General features: G+C 41.8%; 1 protein-coding gene across 2 annotated transcripts in view; it reads right to left on the bottom strand.

Moving 5' to 3' along the window:
* Positions 1-20,181, bottom strand: part of ptprub (protein tyrosine phosphatase receptor type Ub) — a 208,062-nt gene that overhangs the window by 42,280 nt on the left and 145,601 nt on the right. For both annotated transcript variants that reach the window (XM_085422202.1, XM_085422203.1), the window contains exons 9-13: positions 16,162-16,271; positions 12,640-12,841; positions 10,314-10,416; positions 9,957-10,230; positions 2,950-2,986 (exon numbers count right to left, since the gene is read on the bottom strand). In XM_085422202.1, coding sequence (XP_085278328.1) covers positions 2,950-2,986; positions 9,957-10,230; positions 10,314-10,416; positions 12,640-12,841; positions 16,162-16,271 — 726 coding nt within the window. The remainder of the gene's footprint in view (positions 1-2,949; positions 2,987-9,956; positions 10,231-10,313; positions 10,417-12,639; positions 12,842-16,161; positions 16,272-20,181) is intronic.

Here is a 20,181-nt window from a genome sequence, read left to right as displayed (position 1 = left end):
GAGGCGGTGAACTCACAGCAGAGCAGCAAATCATTCTTGATTTAAAAGTTGTGCATTAAACATTATAATTATAACGCGACACGTTTGGATTGCAATTCATGCTGTCGTACACTCACTGACCTCTGAAGTCAATTTCCAATCAATAATCAGTTTCCAGTCAGAATCCTCCACACTGCTTTACAGTACAGTCTCAAGGTGCCCCGCTGTCTGTGAGCTACTGGAAAGGTCGTTACCATAATAGCAGGTTATTCATTTCTCCTACATAAAGCTTCATACTTATGTAAATGGTGCTGAGCAGTGGGTCTTTCTTTGCCTTGTTCTAGGAGCCCACTGATCCAGTTTTTTTCCCTGTGTGTCAGCCTGTCCTCCAGGCCTTGACAGCCTGGAAACCAGCCCTCCAGAGCTTACTGGAACAGTATAAACTATCTGGAGAGTGGGAGAAAGTCAGAGCAGGCCTGGGGATAGAGCTCTATCTTACAGCCTGCTGGGGAAAAAGAAAATCAGATCTGGGGCAGGGAAAATGAAAACAGAGCCGTGCTTTAGTCCAACTATTTGCAGCCATGGGCACTTGGGCCGCCTTAGAACCCTCTGTCCAAATAAAGATGAAAGTAGTGCAATATCATGGTAGGATTTGGCTGGATTTTTTTAATCAATCATGAATGTCTGACATATCAGAATAGGGGGAAATTAGTCACTGGCCTGATATTAGTCTAAGGCTGTTATTTCTGAAACTGCTTTGGACATCACTTTCGTGTCGCTGTCCTCCGATTACATATTAATCCGATAGCGTGACATCTCTGCATGTGCTGCTTTTAAACGTCGCGTCTGCCGCCGTGGTGAGAAAGGATTTAGCCAGTGAGTGATTCCTTTTGTGGTTTCTGTTCACACACAGGGACACACCAACATCCAAAATGCCTTTGTGTCTCTGAGCGACTGTAACCGACAAATACCAAAGACTCCAGCGTGTCTGAGACGGCGCTCCATTCAGACACAAACTCAGATGCTCACTGTTTATTTTATGCCGCAACTTCATTTAAAATTAGGGGAAGGCTTCTTTATACGGGCTAAAAATGTAGCGGAGGAGGTGAAAAATCAATTTCAGTTTTCTGACATTTTGGACAGATAAGGCGGTTTTGCCTCTTTTACCCTCAAAATTTCTATTAAGCCAAACACGAGCATGAAATAGATTTCCACATGAATCCATGCACCTGCCAGCTGCCCGATGGTGGAAATTGGCACTTAGAGGAGAAATGGAAGTCTATTGTTGTGTTGAGCCTGCCAGGGGATCCTTAATTAAACTGTCACCTGGAAGTTGAAATATAATCTCCAGCTTTGTTATCCAAGCCAGAATCATTTGCCTCCACTTCGCTTGTGATGGGCTGCTTGATAATAACGGCTTAGGACCCGATGATGCAGAGGCTCTGTTAATGGTAGAGGGATCATGGAGATCGCACATAGCAACAAAAAAAAAAAAAAAACAACCCTGTGACCTGTTACACCTTGAAATTGGAAATACCCACATTTTTTTCTGTCATCAATGGGCATTTCAGGGGTTTTTTAGTTATATCACCATGCCTGTGGTGAAAATGTAGTGCTGGCAGTTTTTTTAAATCATAACTTTCAATTGTGCATTTAACCTTTTATTCTTTTGTCTTATCTCCACTTCTGTTCTCTCTACAGGTATTTTATTTCATTGCTAATTGTATTTTCTTTTTATCTTAGGAGCTCCATTGTTCATTTCTTTCATTCTGTCTCTGCCCAGTGTCAAATAAAAGTGGCACATGCAGCATAAAGTCTGTCGCTGTGGGGACTTTTAATTAATCAATGCCCAATTTGGCACTTGTGGGGAGCAGGAAGTCGAGCTGAAAAGGCTGGCCTCGCCTTAGCCTCATCTTTTTCATTATTTTCTCACAAAAGAAGAGGCCTTAACCAAAAAAAGAAAAAGACACCCCGCCAAGTCAATTTACTTGCAAGGCTCCGCTTACTGTTGCGGTGCTATGATAACTATAAATACATGACTTTTTATTTACCGTGATCTGACAGTGTACTATGGTGGAGGGGCTCTCCTGCCATAAGGACTTAGAGTCAATTTCTCTGCCCTTTTCATGTGCCTTTGAATCAAAAAAGCCGAGGTAAAGATAAGGAGGCAGGGAGGGCTTTCTCATATAGGCCAAGGTAGCTCCATCTGGAAGTTTTGATCTGGAGAACCCTTCTGGACAGCGCAGAGGTCAGAGCCCTCAGATGTAGCTGTCTGGTGGGCTGCTGATGAGAACAAAGAGACTGCCTTTGATACGACGTGTCCCAGTGTCAGCCCCCAAACAAACAGGATGAAAGCCTGACCTCTAATCCTTCCCTGCTTGTTGCCCTTTTCTCTGAGGCCCAGTGCTAAACAACCGGGGCCGCCAGAGAAAATTTGTCCAGTTCTTCACCTTTTTACTTAAGAGAAGAGAGATAGGCGGGAACTACAGAGTACTAAAATGAAACCTTGCCTCTAACAACAGTGACTGTAACAAAGGGAGGAAAAATAGTCCTTAAAGTGTCTTTTTTTCAATTTTAATAATTTGCTGATCAGGTCACTAATTTGTTTGAACCATCTGTCCCCTGTTAGTTTCCTCTTCACGGCAGGTTAACTATTGTTCGCTCTACCACGAGGTGTCACGAAGTAGTGACGCTGGGCAGTCAAACCGGCAGATCTGAAGTATTTGGACGTTTTAACGAACAAATAAATGGTGACAATGTATCGACAGCATATTAAAAACGAAAGCTACGCGAAGAATCACCTCATGAATATTTCATCCTACAACAGAGTAAACACACCATCACTGTCACATTCGTAATGTCCTGTCTTTCTACAAAAGTACACAATACTGCAAGTTATTTAGAAATGATGCAGGGAAATGGATTCAGGTCACAGTGTTTTTGGGAGGTGAGATATTTATGTTGAATTACCTTTGCGAGCAATGCGGATGCAGTTTATTCTAGATTCCTGAAAGAGAAAGACAACACAGACGTCAGGGGGAAAGTGTCACTTTGCATTTTGCATGAAAGAGATGTGATAATAGAAGAGAGGATGTGAAATACTGAGCCGAGGCGCACATATTTATCATGTGGTGAAAAAATTATGATTACAACACATAAAAACACACAATTGCTTTCAAAAATATGATGTTTATTCCCAAGACAAGCAGTACGGACTTAATGTTAGAAGTGATGCTAGCCCGCATCTAGAAGCATGATGCCGCCTTTCTTTTCAATTGTTCATACCCTCTGATTAGAAATACAAATTACTCAACACGAGTGGGTGGCACTCACGTCTCCAAAGAAAGCATAAAATGACTGAGTGTAAAAGGACGAATTACCTCACAAGTTAAGATTCCTACTAACGACAGAAGAAAACAAAAAAATATCTAAAACCTGAGATCTGTGGTGAAGTGTATGAGAAGGAGATTAGGGATTCTATCTGAAGGAGAAAAGATGAAAGTTGAAACGAATTTAGCATAAATTTCAGACCAGTCCATCGCTATAAAAATCATTCATTTTATTCAAATTTCAGCTGATGGCATCTCTCTGTTACGAAAAGAACCTTTGTCAAACAGCACTAATGGGAACCAAGACTGTAATCCAATTCCATCCTGCCACCTCATGGAGGAGATGTATCATCAAATTAAGATTCAGAGATGTTAATTCGGGCATTATGGGACAATTATGCAAATTATTCTATTCAGAAATGGGCAAAACGAGCTTTCCTCAAACTCCAGTTGCTTTGCTTTTTTAAATTGAAAATACATTTTTAATCCGACACTTAAACAAGTCTTTAACTCCGTGGTTTAATCTGAAAATATAGAATCAAACTGTAAACAAACATGTCCGTCACACAGAGTGCCATTTCTCCAGCCCAACAGTGTGTAAAACCTCACCACTAGATATCAGTAGATTGCAGATTGGAGTCAACTGAATCCAGTTTTCTTGCCCCTACTAATTCAAAAGCTTTGTGAAAGGAGTCCAATCCGAGTCAGTGAAACTCACTTCTGACCGATACTGAGGTGCTGTTGAAGATATACTTTTCTGTTGGTAACTGCTGCTATTTTGGCTGTTCCAAAGGTTGATTCTGCAGGTTTCCCCAACCTTATAAACAGTACATTTGCACAATAACTGAAACCAGCCCACTGAATGAACAATGGTCAGTTCCTTGATCATTAATATAAATTATTAGCTGAATCAGTTATTGTGCAATGTACTGTTTATAAGGTTATTTATAAGGTTGGGGAAACCTGCAGTCAGCTGAGACTGAAGAAGTCACTTGGATAAGTGACAAAACGTTGCTCCTGTTGAAAACGCTACGTCCAGATGAACACAATCAACCTTTGGGATTTACTTACCCGGATGAATGAGCATGCATCAAGATATTTTGGCTGTTGTTAATCTAGTTAGCTGCTAGTTAGCTTGCTTTCTTTGAAGTGGATCTAGCTTTGTTGGACTCTTTGCGAATAAACTCTAAGCTGGCCCTTCAGTTGATCCATCTACTTTTCACTAAAGCTTCATCAGAAATGCTCTCAGTAGAAAGATGGCTGTCAAGAAGCCATTCGTAAGGAAGAGAAACAGGGAGCAAAGGCTGAGGTTTGCCAAATTATAGAAAAATGAGACCAAAAACCAAATATTTGAAATGTCTGGTTCGATGGTTTGGGGCTGTAATTGTTAACACAGATGTGGCAGATTTTTGATTATCCATACAATAACATCTGGAAAGTATCTGATTGGCTTTGTTTTTCAGCATGACAATAATCCAAAAACACTGCCAGTGCAGTAAAAAAGCATACTTTACTGGTAAAAACGTACAATTATCCTGATAGAAAACCCAACAAAAGGCAGCCCAATATCCAAATCAAAAGACCTGAATGTCCTTCAAGGAGCCTGGAGAACTATTCCTGGAGACTCTTTAAAGGAATTAAGAGAAACTTGCCTAAGAGAGTTCAGGCTGTGTTGAAGAATAAAGGTGCCCAAACCAAATATTGACTTTCAAGCACCCCGAAAGTGAATTGAATGAATTCTGTGTTTGCCTCCATACTAGGGCTGGGCGATATGGCCTAAAATTCATATCGCGATATAATTTGAAGCATGTGCGGTAACGATATATATCGCGATATATTCTTTTCTTCTGTATAACGTATTTTCCACACTATAAAGCACACTTAAAATCCTTTCATTTTCTCAAAAATCGAGAGTGTGCCTTATGTATGAATTCTGGTTGTGCTTACTGACCTCAAACCGATTTGGGCGTGCAGAAATCTGTTAAAAAATGTTTTAGTACAACTTTGGTAAGCCTCACTGCTTGATCTTTAATCTTCAATAAAATCATCAGCATTGCTGCTTTACCAAGTGTAACAATTAAGTTTAACATCCAGGCATCCATGAAAACAGAAGTTATTAAATTTAACGGAGTTAGAAGTTAGCAGGAAGTTAGCTCGCTAGTTTCCACCTAAACATGACATACCATGTTCTGACTGAGAGATTTCTGAAAAATGAAAACGTACAGCTCGGCTACCACTTCCGACATAAATGAAGACAGAAAACTAAACAGCAGTGGCGTTTGCAGGGTTACTGAAGTTGGACTACCTGGTATATAATGTTATGCTACGTGATTGCTAGCGACACAGCTATGTTAGCATAACATTAGCACAGTGAAGCTGGAGGATGAACGCCAACTTTTTTTCCACTCGATAAAAGTTAACGTGAGGGATTCTGGTGGTTGGGGACAAATGCAATCGCATAGCAGGATGCTATACACGGGCCAAACCTCAGTCAGGAGAACAACTGAGATCATTCATCCACAATACGATGTTAGTTATTAATATACTGCAACAACATGGGAATAGAGCAGCTGCGAGAGAATTCAGCATTAATGAATCAATGTTACGGAAGTGGAGGAAGCGCAGTTTTTGGCTTTCCCCATATTTCAAAAGTGCTTCATCTCTTTGCTATGACTGTCGCCCGCCATAATTTGCAGATGATACTGGTTGTAGCCACTGCAATGCTTTCAACCAAAACAGGCGCAGCTTGATAACATCATCAACATGTGATAGAGCGGTATAGTCAAAATCTCTATCGTTGGCCAAATTTATTTTGTTTCTATCGTATATCGTTTATATCACCCACCCCTACTCCATACTGTATTATTAACTGAAATGTTATAAGCAAATATTATACTAGTAAATGCTATATATATTATATTTCCATGTATGTCTGCATGGTTCGATAAATCGCTGCACCAATTTCCCATTTTCCTAGCAAAATATAAAGAAACACTTTTGCACATTACCACAATACAACGAAGCTGACAGGTGGATTTATATAACTTACTTTAAGCCACATTTCTAATATAATTTATATCAACTGCTATCAAATGATTATCAATTTGTTTTAATTAATACTATTCATCAAAGTGCAACCCACTTCATTTCCACTGCATGTATCAGGAGAACTGGAACATGCAGACTGCTGACTGGGGACTTTGAGCCTTCTGTGGACTGACTCAATTACATTAAACATTTTCCTTACGAAAGAAAAGCTGATTCATCTGAAGCAGTCTACTTTATGAAGAAAGTATTTGAAATCATTCATACATTCAATCATTACAAGCTTTGGCAAATTAAGACAGATACATTTACATCTCCTTAATGCAGATGATGAAAAATAGGTCGTCGTGATGGACAAGTAAATTTTTCAACTCGCATATCTAAGTCATTGTGCACTAGCTCAGCAGAAGTGTTAATTGGCAAGCTCCAGATTGTGGAAGAAACATCACGTCTCCCCACGCTGTGCCAGTTACGCCTGAGGGGCTGGTGGCTCCTGGCAGCTCTAAATACAAAACGCAAATGCCAACATGCAACACAGGGCTCTATGGCACACACTCAAGGTTTTTACAGTGTTTGTGTGTATGTGTGTGCAAAGTTTGAAGATCTAAGTGTAGTGGTTATAAATGGGTATGCTGTATCCTTCAAAGCTACAGCCTTTATCCACAGCTTTTCAAGTACCTCTTTAGATGGATCAATCAAAGCAATTACAGAGGCTTGAGAGCCACTCTCTAGATAATTAGCATGGGTAAATACCAAATATTATGGGTCCCATATACTGTTCAAACTGTTCCACCATTATAGAGGTTCAATGTTTCCCCTTCACAAAGACAAAACCTTAAATAAACCACAGAGATTCTGAAATAACGAGGCGTCCCAATAAGTCATAAAACGTGATGACAGCTCTGTTTGCCCCCCCTGGGTGCAATAGCTTAAATAACTGTTAAAGATGACAATTATGTCAGCACGGCATCAACAAGTGTTTAATCCAGGTGTCTGTGACTTTCAGATGCCTCACTCTTGGGAGAGAAACTACTTTCATTGCCAGCTTCTGGAGTGCTCTTTACATTTTTTTCTTCCACTAAAACGAGCAGGCATAAAGTAATTATGCTTCGCTCTCTTCTTTACAAAACACCACTACAAAAATATCCCCAGTACATGCATTTGTGCCTCTGTACGCAATCGAATTCAAAATGCCAACGTTCACTTTTCTGGCCTACATTTTTGTGACAGTGTGCGCACAATGCGAAAATGTGAAAAGGCCTGTGATGCATAAATGCACATGGAGCACAAGCAGGAAGATACAAAACAGGACAAAACATTTAGCAATTGCTGAACCATTTCTGGTCCGTGCAGGCTACAGGAGCCAAATGTGAACATCTCCTTGATGGTTTTAATACACTTTGTCATTAGCACTTGGATGTGGCCACTTTTAAATGACTCTGGGAGGTGAAAAACTGCGCCTGCTAATGACGTTAATATCGTTAACAAGCTAAGTGCCATGCCGTATAACTGTGTGCTCTGTTAGCAGTCTAATTACTGCTATTTTACACTCTTTAATACTTTTTTTGTTACATTATGCATATGACACCTTTTCTCCTGCAATCCTTGTCTTTTCATAATCCTGTTGTGATGTGTGTGGGTTATATACAAAGCATAGGTTCGATTTAACTATACCGAACTCACTGACATCACACAGCTATTACACTGACATCAATGAAAAAGCTATATTAACCTCCTAGGACCTGCCGTCCACATATGTGGACATCACATTTTGGGTTATTTAGACCAAAATACTAAATTTTGCTCTACATGGGCCTGATATCCACTTACGAGGACATTATACTGCTACTGTTATATCAAAATTTTAAATGAATATCCTCATATGTGGCTCTCATTTTTCTTAAAAACAAAAATTAGGTAAAAAAAAAAATCTGGTAATTCTTTGTTTTTTACATTCATCGGGCCCCAATCAGCCCAAATATCAAAGAGAAATTAAAAATGCATGTCGTGAAAGAGTTCGGGTCTTAGGAGGTTAATAAGATCCTGTGCTAAGCAATGAACACTGAGCAAGGTCTGACACACTCCCCGAAATAATGTGTTTGTGAGGGTAAACTTGTTCTGACTAAAACTCCTTGTGTTAAAAGCTGATTTAAGTGAAGTCGGTTCAGTCCTGCAGCACCGATATACAGATTTAAACACTCACTGCATCTGTACTTCCAGGCAAAGCAATGTTTAAAGGACTGAGGACAATGTTGGCTGTGTGATTTGGCACTGTGCTCCCATCACTGTGGGTCATGGATGCTGGCCCCCTGCCAGGCAAAACAAAGCCTAATCCCATCCGCCGGTAAAGCCAGGCCGCCCCTATCTAATCCCATTCTTGGTAGCCTAGCTGTGTGAAGTGCTCACACAGCACTCCGTCCGTGTGTTTTTTCACTGGGTTGGAAAAAGATCTTACTGGTGGGGACGAGTCACCCAGCTCCTGTTTGCAGGATTTTTAAAAACACTCACACGCACACTCCTAATGAAAAAGCAGCCGACAGAAATCGGAAAAAATAAAAATAAGCAGACACGAGTGACCCAGCTTGCACGTATTTATGACCAGCTGATGATCACAGAAGACTGTGTTTTTACCTACGGCAATAACTCTCAGCTACATTGCCAGTCTGTGAATATTAAAGCAGCAGCTTTCTACCACTGATCAGCTGCACCTGTGCCCAATTATCCTTAAGTAATTGCCTCACCCAGGTAGCAGCTCTTCCTGTAATGGAATTTGGAAAGGTAATGTGGCATCCTCTGGGTACAACTGAAGGTCTTTGTCTGTTCAAGAACAATGAAATGGAAGCAAGCACAGCCGTGTGGAAACAAGGTCTGCAAGTTTTTAGTGAGTGGACAGAAAAGCAGTCGCGTAAAAGCCTCAGGTTTAGTTCTGCGTTACCCTGGCCAGCTACATCTGGATTTTTCTCGAAGATAATTAACTAATTATTTGCATAAAGAAAGAGGGGAGCAGACAAGGACATGGAGGTAACGGGACAGAAAGGGGAGCAGACAAGGACATTGAGGTAACGGGACAGAGGAGGCGAATGAAGTGGATTGTTTACTCTGAGTAATTCCACTTAATCAGAGCTTTGCTTGCTGTAAGTAATACATGCAAGTAATTCCTGTCTCAGAAATGCTTTGTTTGCAGAGAATCAAAGTGGTAGGATGTAAGCGTTTGTAGTTTTCAAGTAGTTACATTTGCCTGCACAGTTTGTTTTCATCCAACAACCTCTTTCACTGCATAAGTGCTTATTCAGAGGTCCACACAATACATCAGTCACAGCATTAGTACTTTAAATACAGATACTCATTAACGCCAAACACCACTGACTTCATTTGATTACCACTGGCCAGGGATTAAACTGGGATATTATGGAGATGGGTGTGTTAGCATCAGTGGGGAACAGAACAGTTTTCCATACAAAGGCCTGCAACTGATTTGAGAACGTTTAATACATTAAAGAACAGGAGTGTCATTGGTACAATTTGACACAGACTATAACAAGGTCTGCAAAAACAACGTATCCAGCTTTGCTGCAACACCAGTGCAAGTTTATAGTCACTCACCCCTCTGAAGTTGCTCATAGCCTGGAAGTAGACAAGGTAGCTTTTGCGGGGGTCCAAAGGGCTATTCCAGTAACCATTATACATGTGATTGTCACCCACAGTAAAGGGACTGGCCTCGGGCAGACTGCTGGGCGGCAGCTCGGCTGTGTAGTAGTGAGGCGTCCCTCGGGCCTGGGCCTCCCCGTGTGACATGGGCAACGGAAAGCATTCCTGCACCCCCAGTTCCCGCTTCACTTTCTTCCCAGTTTCTTCCTCAACCACTACCTGGTATGTGCTGTACAAAGAGCGGATGTGCATTTTAATAAGCCTGGAGCACTGATGAAAATCAATTTTCTGTACCTGAAATGATCTCCTCACCTAACAGGTGCTCCTCTGCCTTGGGCGGGGCGCAGCAGGACAGTAATTGTGCTCTCTGTCTCACTCAGCGGAGACGGCATGTCTCCGTAATCAAAGGTGGGAGCTGTGGACACCAGACACCAAAGCTTACATGTCAAAAACAATAAAAGCACACGCAAATAAGCACACGTCTAGCCTTAGCCAGTGCTCATTTCTGCCTCTTTGTCCTTTCACATAAACATGTTCATCCTTGAAATGTCACGTAACACGGAGCCTCACTCACTCACTATATAGCGTTTTCCTCATAGTACACTAACTAGTGGCAATGCAGACAGTTGTTGATACACTGGCATATCTCGCCATGTCATTAAGCTAAAAAATGTGTGCACACAGCTACATCACTATTCATCTTTTACATATTTACAGTTTAGACTATGGAACTAGAAATTCAGAGATGAATTTTTAAGGTCAAGGGAGTCGACCTCATTTTGAATCGTGGGCCACATGCAGCCCGCTTTGACCTTAAGTGGGTCGGATCAGCAAAACTTGATTTTGTCAATGTGCAGTCAAGAAGTTTAACTACAGTGCAGATCAATTTTTCCACACAAAGTTTTTCTACTGTGGCAAGTGAAAAGAAATCTGTCAGCACGACTCTTTGGGCTTAAATTATAAGAAAGAACTGTGTCAAATTACAAAAATAAATCTGTTTGTTCGTTGCACAGACAGCCCTGTAATTTTAACTTGCACTTAATTACTTTGTTTTAGTATGAATGACTGGGGGGGGGGAGGTCTTTATCAGTGGGAAAAGCTGTAAAAAGTATGAAAATACAGGTGAAAGCTGAAAATTCTTATCCCATCTTTCACATTTTTCAAAGCTTCCCAGTGGGCCAGATTGGAGTCTTTGCCGAGCAGAGTGTGACCCCCCGAGCCTAATGTTTAACACCCCTGGTCTAAGCCGCACAAACTGTCCTTTTGAGCAAAGACTCGTTCCTTTGTCAGCATACAGGGATAAAAGGGCTAATATACCCAAACCCCATATTGTCATTTTAAGTACAATGTTTGAATTTCCCTTCTAGTTGTCTTAGAAACAAGTCCAATTAAAAGTAAAGGGAGTGAAGCTAAATTGAATGGGTTTTTCATTTAAAAGGATTTGGCTAAAGTCATGCTCCTCCCTGGAGATGTGGCGGCACATTTTTCTTTAATATCAGCAGTCAATTAGCGAGGGGGAAGAGAGCAAACTATTCATGAGGAATCGATAATTATCATATTAAAAAGCAGTTCACTAATAGCGCAGAAGGAAAGAGCACGCATCAATTAAGGTGAGTTATTGAGGAAAACCAGATGCACTATTGTCGACATTACGTGCTGCCAAAAAAGAAAAAAGAGGGTTCGATGCCAGTTGCCACACTGAGCCTGTCTGAGAGATTAGTGCCCGTCAGCCACGACTCCGCGTGCACGCGAATAAGGAAACGTGCGTGGAAGGATACTCCGCGGTGGGTGTTGCTTGAAGATGCTGACAGTAGTGGCTGTTGAAGGTGTTCAGTGTTTGCTAGCTGTCAGTGCAGATTTGAGAGACGCTCAGTGTAAGTGAATGTTCTGCACCGTGGGCCAGAGGAGGAGGCTGAGGATGATCTGCAAAGACTTTTGGACTCTATCTGTGGTCTGGCTCCACGCCAGATTGCTGTCTGCCATACAGCGAGTGAGCCTGTGCACTAAATCTATAATTAAACAAACCGGACCTCTCTGCAAAGAGATGGGGGCAGAGAGAGTAAATGTTCGAGCGAGACCGAGTGGGAGTGGTCGTGCTGTGTGCTCCTCAGAGGTGTAATCTCATCCCTTAACAAGCGCAAATGCATCATTAAAAGGAAACAGAAACACAAAGGTTGGATTTCTATCACCAGTAATAAGCTCTGAGACTCTCAGAAGGGGTGTTCTGGTCCCGAGAATGTTCTAAATCTTTCTTCATACATAACGCACAGCAGTGTCCCCTCTGTTGTGCTTTCCTGCTACCTGCAAGTTAATTTATGTCTTGAGGACTGTGAGATGACAGCGTGCCACTAGACTGGAAAGGCAATTGGAAAATAGCTCTTGCACTCTGGGAGCAGCAGTTTTGCCTCAGCGAGGGGAGAAAAGACACAGAGGTTAAAAGAGAGAAAACCTGATTTCTAATTATAGCACACAGTGGGTGAAGTCTCACTGTTGTACCTGCATGCTGCATTAGCGATAGGCAGCGATGGCACAGAGAACAGCCTCTACACGCCCGCCTTCATTTCTATCTTACGATTTTACACCAGATTTCGCACCGTCGCCCACGATAGCACGGATGCTCCGACAGCGGCGCTCCTACCAGAGATGTTAGTGGTGATCTCGGTGAGGGCTGTCTGGCCAAAGCCCTTGGCCGTACGTGCCCGGACGGAGATTAGGTAAGTCGTTCCGGGGTGGAGGTTGGAGAACATGTGGTAGGTTTCGTTCTTGAGCTTTGACACTGTTCTCCTGGGTCCTGGGACGTTGATGCTCGGATCAGATGACTCGATACTCTGGTAGCTGATCTGATGTCAGATAAGGAATAAAAACAGCATTAAAAAACAGTTAAAATGTTTTTTTGCTCTGTTGTTATACCTGCTAACAAACTTCAACTGTGATTTTTTTTTTTTTTTCCCCCCCAGTTGAGTTCATCAAATAGGTGCACAAATGGCTCGGTCATAAGTAGTAAATTAAATATGTCATTGATATGATTCACTTGACATGAAATAAAAACTGCTTCACTAAATAAACATGCTAATTGCTCATGTGGTTTCCAGTTTCAGGTGAATACGTCTTGATTGGCATGGTCGCCATTAGCTCAAAGGCATACGAGCAACATGGAGCTCTGGTGAGAAGCATTGGAAGCCGTAAGTGATTTTCTGACTAAGTAACTCATTATGAAGGCCAGAGACGGAACCTCGCGCACTAAAAAGTATTTCCAAGCATGAAAATCAATACTGTGAAGTGTTTATGAGTTTAATTAACACTTGTTAACACTACGAAATCGGTGCGCGAGAGTGTCCTCAAAAAAGTGTAATCTTTTCAAAAGTTTTTCCTCAAGAGGTGATTAGCTGTGCCTCTACCTCACGAGAATTTCCACTTATGCTCTTTGAAATAGTGGAGAGCTAAATGAGATGACCTTACCGCAATCAGACAAGGGTGAGCGTATTAGGGAAACGTGGAGCTGGAGGAGATCCACTTCACTGAAGAAACGAACACACACACGATGCGTACCGTATGTGCTCGTGCGCGTGCACGTTGCACACACCGGCACTGACGCTCGAGCTGAACCGAAGCTTCTGCTGATTATCATAAGAAGAGCTTAATGTCTGCTCATGCTCGTAGGGAGAAGATAGAATTATGAGCCATCCAGTGACTGAGAAAAGACAGACCACTGTGTTTCTGCTACAAAGGCATTCATAAAAAATGCCAGACCCAGCACAGAAGAACGAGGAGGGCTTGCAGGACAGCTTTCTGGTCGATAGGCTCAGGCAGACTGGTCAATAGTTTAATCTGAGAGAAATGAAGAGGATTTCTACAGCTTTGTATAAAGCTTTCTTTGTCAGTTGAGGAAGATCAGTGTACACTACAGTGTAAAAATCTTGTGCGGCCTCCACTTTATATGTCAAACTGGAAATTCTATTTAATATATCCTTGAGGTGACATTGCAAGAGAAGCCACGGAAGGAAGAGTTGAGCATGGGTAGGCATGCTCAACTCTTCTGCAGACAGAGGGTGTAAAGTAAATGCAAAATGATTGTCCAGCTAAGCAGAAGCCCTACAGCAAAAATTTGTGTATCGATTAAGGTGCCACTCTCTGTTTCTACAGGACAAGAAGACCAAGCCATGTGCTCAAGGGTCAGCAAAAGCATATCCAGTCATCGCTGCTATTTTTGTTTATAAAGACACACATGCATTGTCCGTTGGGTGGAAAAAGAAAAAAGCATAAACTGCAGCAGAGCGGTTGTGTGATTAAGCACATACTTTATCTGTGCTGTGCCAGTTGCAGCAATGCTGAAATTGGTTCAGCAACTAGAGAGGGAAATATTTTCTGCACTAGGCAGGAAACAAAAAAAGAACAGGCACGTTTCAGTTCCAGGAAAATGCTGTTTGGGTTTGTTATTTTTTTTGTATTGCTGGAGATTTTTTTTTGTGCTGGTAAAAATATTGAATATAAAGTTAACAACCCCTTAAAAAGAACCTCTAAATTTATCAAACCAAATGGGAAAATTATATTTTATTCTTGACCACAAAAATGGCATGGAAGCAGTAGAACAAACTACATCCACATCCACCTCAGTTTAATTTATGAGTTTAGTCGTATGTATGATGCAAGCAACCCAATAAAGAAACTCAGCCTGCAGTTAAGCGCCTGATCGTGCATTTTGCTTAGCTTTAAGACTTTACCAACTATCCCAGCAGCCCTTTATGTGTTGGAGGTACGTTTTATCCTACAGAGGTCACACAGCAGATGCCTGCACCGGGACTTTTACTGAAACTGTGAGTAAGGCGTCTATACTTTGCAGGCATTATATATTCTGGGGAGGTCTTGCATTGGATGACACCCAGGAGTGATTGCCACTCAAAATCTCAGAAGAAGATCATAGTTGATCTTCTATCATAGTTGAGTTCAGAGTGTCAGTCTCCTTTTTTCAGGCAGCATGTATGACCTACGTCTCTCACATGACACACTGTTGATGGCACACGTGGCACAAATGTTTTACTCACTGGCTCAATAGTCTTTCATTAATTTGCCTGATTTACAAAATTAAGGATGTTTAAATTTATTAAAACTGATTTTTTTTTATTCTTTACATTTGACGTCTTAAAACTCATCCCTGCATCACTTTTCTTTTCAGCAATAGTGTATGCACTCATACAATCCCGATGCTCACTTTTATCACTATACAATACCAATAGGGTTAATACCACTATGCTTTCCATCTGTAGTATATAATATTTAACAACTTTATTTAGAATATTACTGGGTTTTTCTTTGTATTGTCAAAGCCACTTTACAAATAAGGCACCACGGTGCAGGTGGCACGGATAGCTTGGATGGCAGGTGAGGGAGAGAAACTGACAGAGACCTCACTCTGCGCCTTTCAACTGAAATGCCGACAGTGTTTAACAGGACGTTGAAATATGATTGAACATAATACTATTTAAACAACCAAAGTCAGGTTCAAATTAAATTTTCCAGCTGTCTGTCAGGGCAGGAGAGGAATATCAGAGTTACTATTGGCTAGAGAATACGAGCTAGTTTGATGGTTTCCTAGCAATAACACGTTTAATATCTGTGTTTATTTTACTGTAGATCAATGTAATTTCATTATTTTAAAGATTCATCTGAGCATATGAAATTCTCTTTTAGTTGTAGTCTAAAATCACTACTGTACAGACTGCACTTAAATAACTGATTCATCATCATCAGACAGTTCAGGATTTTGACATCTATACGTTTGCAGACTTTGTACACAGAAATATTTTCCCAGTTAGTTTCTGGTACGCAAACCATGGCAACCCTGAATAAAGTTCAAGATAAAGCACAGAGAAGTTGATTAATCACCCATCCAGCCACTGGTATTTAACATGCTGATATGCATGGGTACAGCCTTGCTTGTTATTAGATTTGAATATGTTTACACTCCAGAATCATTAAAAGAATCAGCAAACAACAGCACAGCAACCATGTTAGCTGATTAAGTCAACTTTTAAGTCCAGCGGAGCCAACAATGATAACAGAGAGACTACTAAATGCTCGCACCTGCCCCAATCCACCAAACTCTACAACCAATTAAATTTACACATCGAAGAAATTCACCCTCATGTCTCCATGGGCTCACCTCATACTGGGTAATAAGTCCATTGGGCTCAACAGGCTCCTCCCACTTCAGGAAGATCATGTCATCCAGTGGGGTGAAGGTGAGCGACTCCGGTGCGATGCCTCCGGGGACTATGAGAAATTACAGAACAAACATTTGTCAGGGAAACTGAAGGGCTAATCACACAGTGATCCTCTCCTGTCAATATCACAGAGTGAATGTCATTGTGGCCCAGAGCGACGCATCACACAAAGCACTCTGACACACAGAGCAGTAGGCAGGCAAAACTCACAAAAAGGATACAGAACTGCATAAATTATGCACCCATTACAAAGATGAGAAAAAAGAAAATATTATAAAAGAATTATATTTTTTTATTCTGCTTCAGTCAAAGCTTAAATATACTAATGAATATGTGAAGGCCTGAGCTCTCAACTATACATGGTTTTGGGGCCATTCAGTTGAAGTCCAGGGGCCCGTTCTTCGTACGTCGCTTACTACATCCAAGATCAAATGACACATCCAAGATCAAATCATCGCGCTAACCGTGAGCTCGCTAATCCGGTTCCCCGAACACACCTGCTGTTGACGATTAGTACAGCTGGACGCAGTAATGTGACATCACTGGGTGTCATAAAAGGGGCTACGCATCGATAGTAGAAACATTGATCGGCAACCCTCTGATTGGTCGGCGAAAATGTCGAAGGAGCGCGCTCGGCTCGGTATTTTTCGGCAGCAGAGCAAGAACTCCTGAGTGAGGGATTTCAGGAGTTTCAGAGTTTAATCAGAACGCAAGGGAACACTGCAAAGGCTGCAAAAGCAAGGAGCGAGGGCTGGCAGAAAGTTGCTGACAAATTAAACTCGTAAGTAATTTAATAATAATAATAATAATATATTGGATTTATATAGCGCTTTTCAAGGCACCCAAAGCGCTTTACAATGCCACTATTCATTCACTCTCACATTCACACACTGGTGGAGGCAGCTACGGTTGTAGCCACAGCTGCCCTGGGGCAGACTGACAGAAGCGAGGCTGCCATATTGCGCCATCGGCCCCTCTGGCCAACACCAGTAGGCGGTAGGGTAGATTTATTATATTACACTATATTATCCAATATTATATTACATTATATTATATTGTTATATTATATCCTCTTTCACATTAGAGCCACAACAGGACCCACTAGAACATGGGAACAAGTAAAAGTGAAATATAAGAATATTCTACAGAATGGTAATATTTATCACTTATATTGCTTTTCGTCTCTTGGAAAGAGAGCCTGAAATAATCTGTTTGTTTGTTTATAACAGCAACCAAGAAAAGGGCAGAGCAAAAAAAGACAGGTGGTGGTCCTGCACCCCCTCGTCAACAAGTTGGTTAAGTGAATAATACCCTCACGGGAAAATCGATATCTCTCAATGAGCACACTGTCGCGCTGAGCTAAAGGATCCTGTCTGTCCCGCAATATACGCTGAATTCTGAGGACTCTCCTTATCAATCTTGCACCTTCCGCAATGGGTTGCTCGCGTAAACGGACAGGACATGGCTGCGACAGGCTTCCCAAATCCACCTTCGCTTTTATAGCCGTGGTCTCTCATCTTGATTACACGAAGTAATTTACAATTACTACTCTGAAATATGAATTACATCTGTAATAATCACATACATGTAATAGAATGTTAATAGTACATTTCCCTTTTTTAGGAAATGACCTGTATGTATCTGTGTGACATCAATAAAAGGATCAAGTGCTGCATTATCTTCAGTTACATTGATGTTATTTATTTATCGCTGTTGCTTTCGTATGATGACACGGACATACCTGCGTGGCCGCGATCTAATCCTGTTTACATAAAGTAAACCTGCTCCCGAGCAGGTTTACGCTTACGGCTCTGTTGCTATGACAGCAAGTCCCGGATGAGCTTCGGGGAACCGACTGATCCAGGATCACGCGAAATCGTCAACAATCTAATCCGGCTAACCTACTTAGCGAGGTACGAAGAACGGGCCCCTGGTCCCAGCGGTCTGTGCGAGTACTGCGCAGAGGAAGACTGTTATGTGAGATTCAGGCCTGAGGCTAAAGCGAGAGCCAAACAGCTGAGTTGACTGTTTTTTTGAATTGGGTTAGTCAGGACGACAAATTTGCTTATTGGGACTTTTGGAAAAGGTGGTTCTAATTGGCACACACTGTTTGTATTTATACATATACTCATCTTTATCTAAGCAAAAGAAAAACATTCACTCTCTTATTTGGTTGCTCTTTTTCTATCTTTCTCTGTACATATGTGTGTATGTAGCTTTCTGAAAAATCCTGTTTGTTTAGATGTTTTTCCTTTTTTTGGTTCACGGCAGAATTGATTTCTCCTTTAGCCACCACGCAGAAAATCTGTGAAGGCACACAGGAATAATAGGAGATAAGAAATAAGAACCAAATCCTATCTCGGGATTGCCCGAGTCTCAGATATGTTTTCTCTTTTATGTTATTTCCATCTAAAAATGAAATGGATCTTTTGTGATGCTGACTCAGTCAGCCGGTCACCCTTTCTGTATTAATGCGTAAGGGAGAGGGGAGGAGAAGTTTTAATTACACAAAACTGGGCTGATAATGGATTTGTGTATTTTGAACACTGATGGAAAAGCAGAATTACACCAATCTGGCATAACATTATGACCACTGCCAGGTGAAGCAAATAACACTGATTATCTCTTCATCATGGCACCTGTTAGTGAGTGGGTGATATTAAGGAGCAAGTGAACATTTTGTCCTCAAAGCTGATTTGTTAGAAGCAGAAATCTGGCAAACCTAAGGATCTGAGCAAGTCTGAGATGTGCCAAATTGTGATGCTAGATAACTGGGTCAGATCATCTCCAGGACTGTAACTCTGGGATGTTCCCAGTCTGCAGTGGTTTATATCTATCAAACACAAAGAAAGAACAGCGGTGAACCAGCAGCAAGGTTACAGGTGACCAAGGATCACTAATGCACAGAGCTGTTCTGGTAGAAAGGTGTCAGAATCTACATCCGCATTGCAGTTTGTTGTGTACCCCTGTCCCCAAATAAAAGCACCAGCAATGGTCACGAAGCATCAGAACTGGACCACGGAGCCATGGAGGAAGGTATCCACATTTTCTTTGACATCACATGGATGGCCGGTTGTGTGTGCATCGCTTACCATGGTGAAACACCTGGTGTTAGGATGCACTATGGCAGGGGTGTCCAACTCCAGGCCTCAAGGGCCGGTGTCCTGCAGGTTTTTGATCTCACCCTGGGCCAACGCCGCTGAATCAAATGATTCGTTCATTACCAGGCCTCTGGAGAACTTGTTGAGGAGGTAATTTAGCCATTTAAATCAGCCATGTTGGATCAAGGACACATTTAAAACCTATAGGACAGCAGCCCTTGAGGCCTGGAGTTGGACACTATGGGAGGAAGACCAGCCACCGGAGGCAGTGTGAGGCTTTCTACTTGGAAACCTTGGGTCCTGTCATCCATGTGGATGGTACATTGACATATATCAATACCTAAGCACTGAAACCGTATTCCCTGATGGCTGTGGCCTCTTTCAGCGGGGTAGTGCGCCCTGCCACAAAACTAAAATAGTTCAGGAGCACAACAACAAGTTGTTTAGCCTCTAAATTCCCCTTGAAATCTCAATCCAATCAAGCATCTGTGGGATGTGCTCGACAAACAAGTCTAACAAGTCCATGGAGGCTTCATCTTACAATTTACAGGGCTTAAAGGTTCTGTTTCTAACAGCTTGGTGCCAGATACACCAGCACATCTTAGGGGTCGGGTGAAGTCCATGCCTCAATAGCTCAGGGCTTTTTTGCAAGCAAAAGAGGGACGACACAATCCTAGGGAGGTGGTGTATGTCCACAAAATTATAACATGGGACAGTTTCAATGTGGGAAGCCTGCACTTATTATGAGAACATACAGTGAGCTAACCCCAGACCGCAGTTTAGCATGTGACAAACTGAGCAAATGCTTTAAGGCAATAAAACGTTGGACTGCCAACATTTAGTGGGAACCACATATTA

Source organism: Rhamphochromis longiceps, linkage group LG11 (assembly GCF_057381845.1).
Source record: "Rhamphochromis longiceps isolate RC_006_pf linkage group LG11, R_longiceps_female_GT1.1, whole genome shotgun sequence".
NCBI classification, from domain to species: Eukaryota; Metazoa; Chordata; class Actinopteri; order Cichliformes; family Cichlidae; genus Rhamphochromis; species Rhamphochromis longiceps.
Note: the sequence above shows the minus strand (reverse complement) of the source record. Positions and strands in the feature narration are given on the sequence as shown.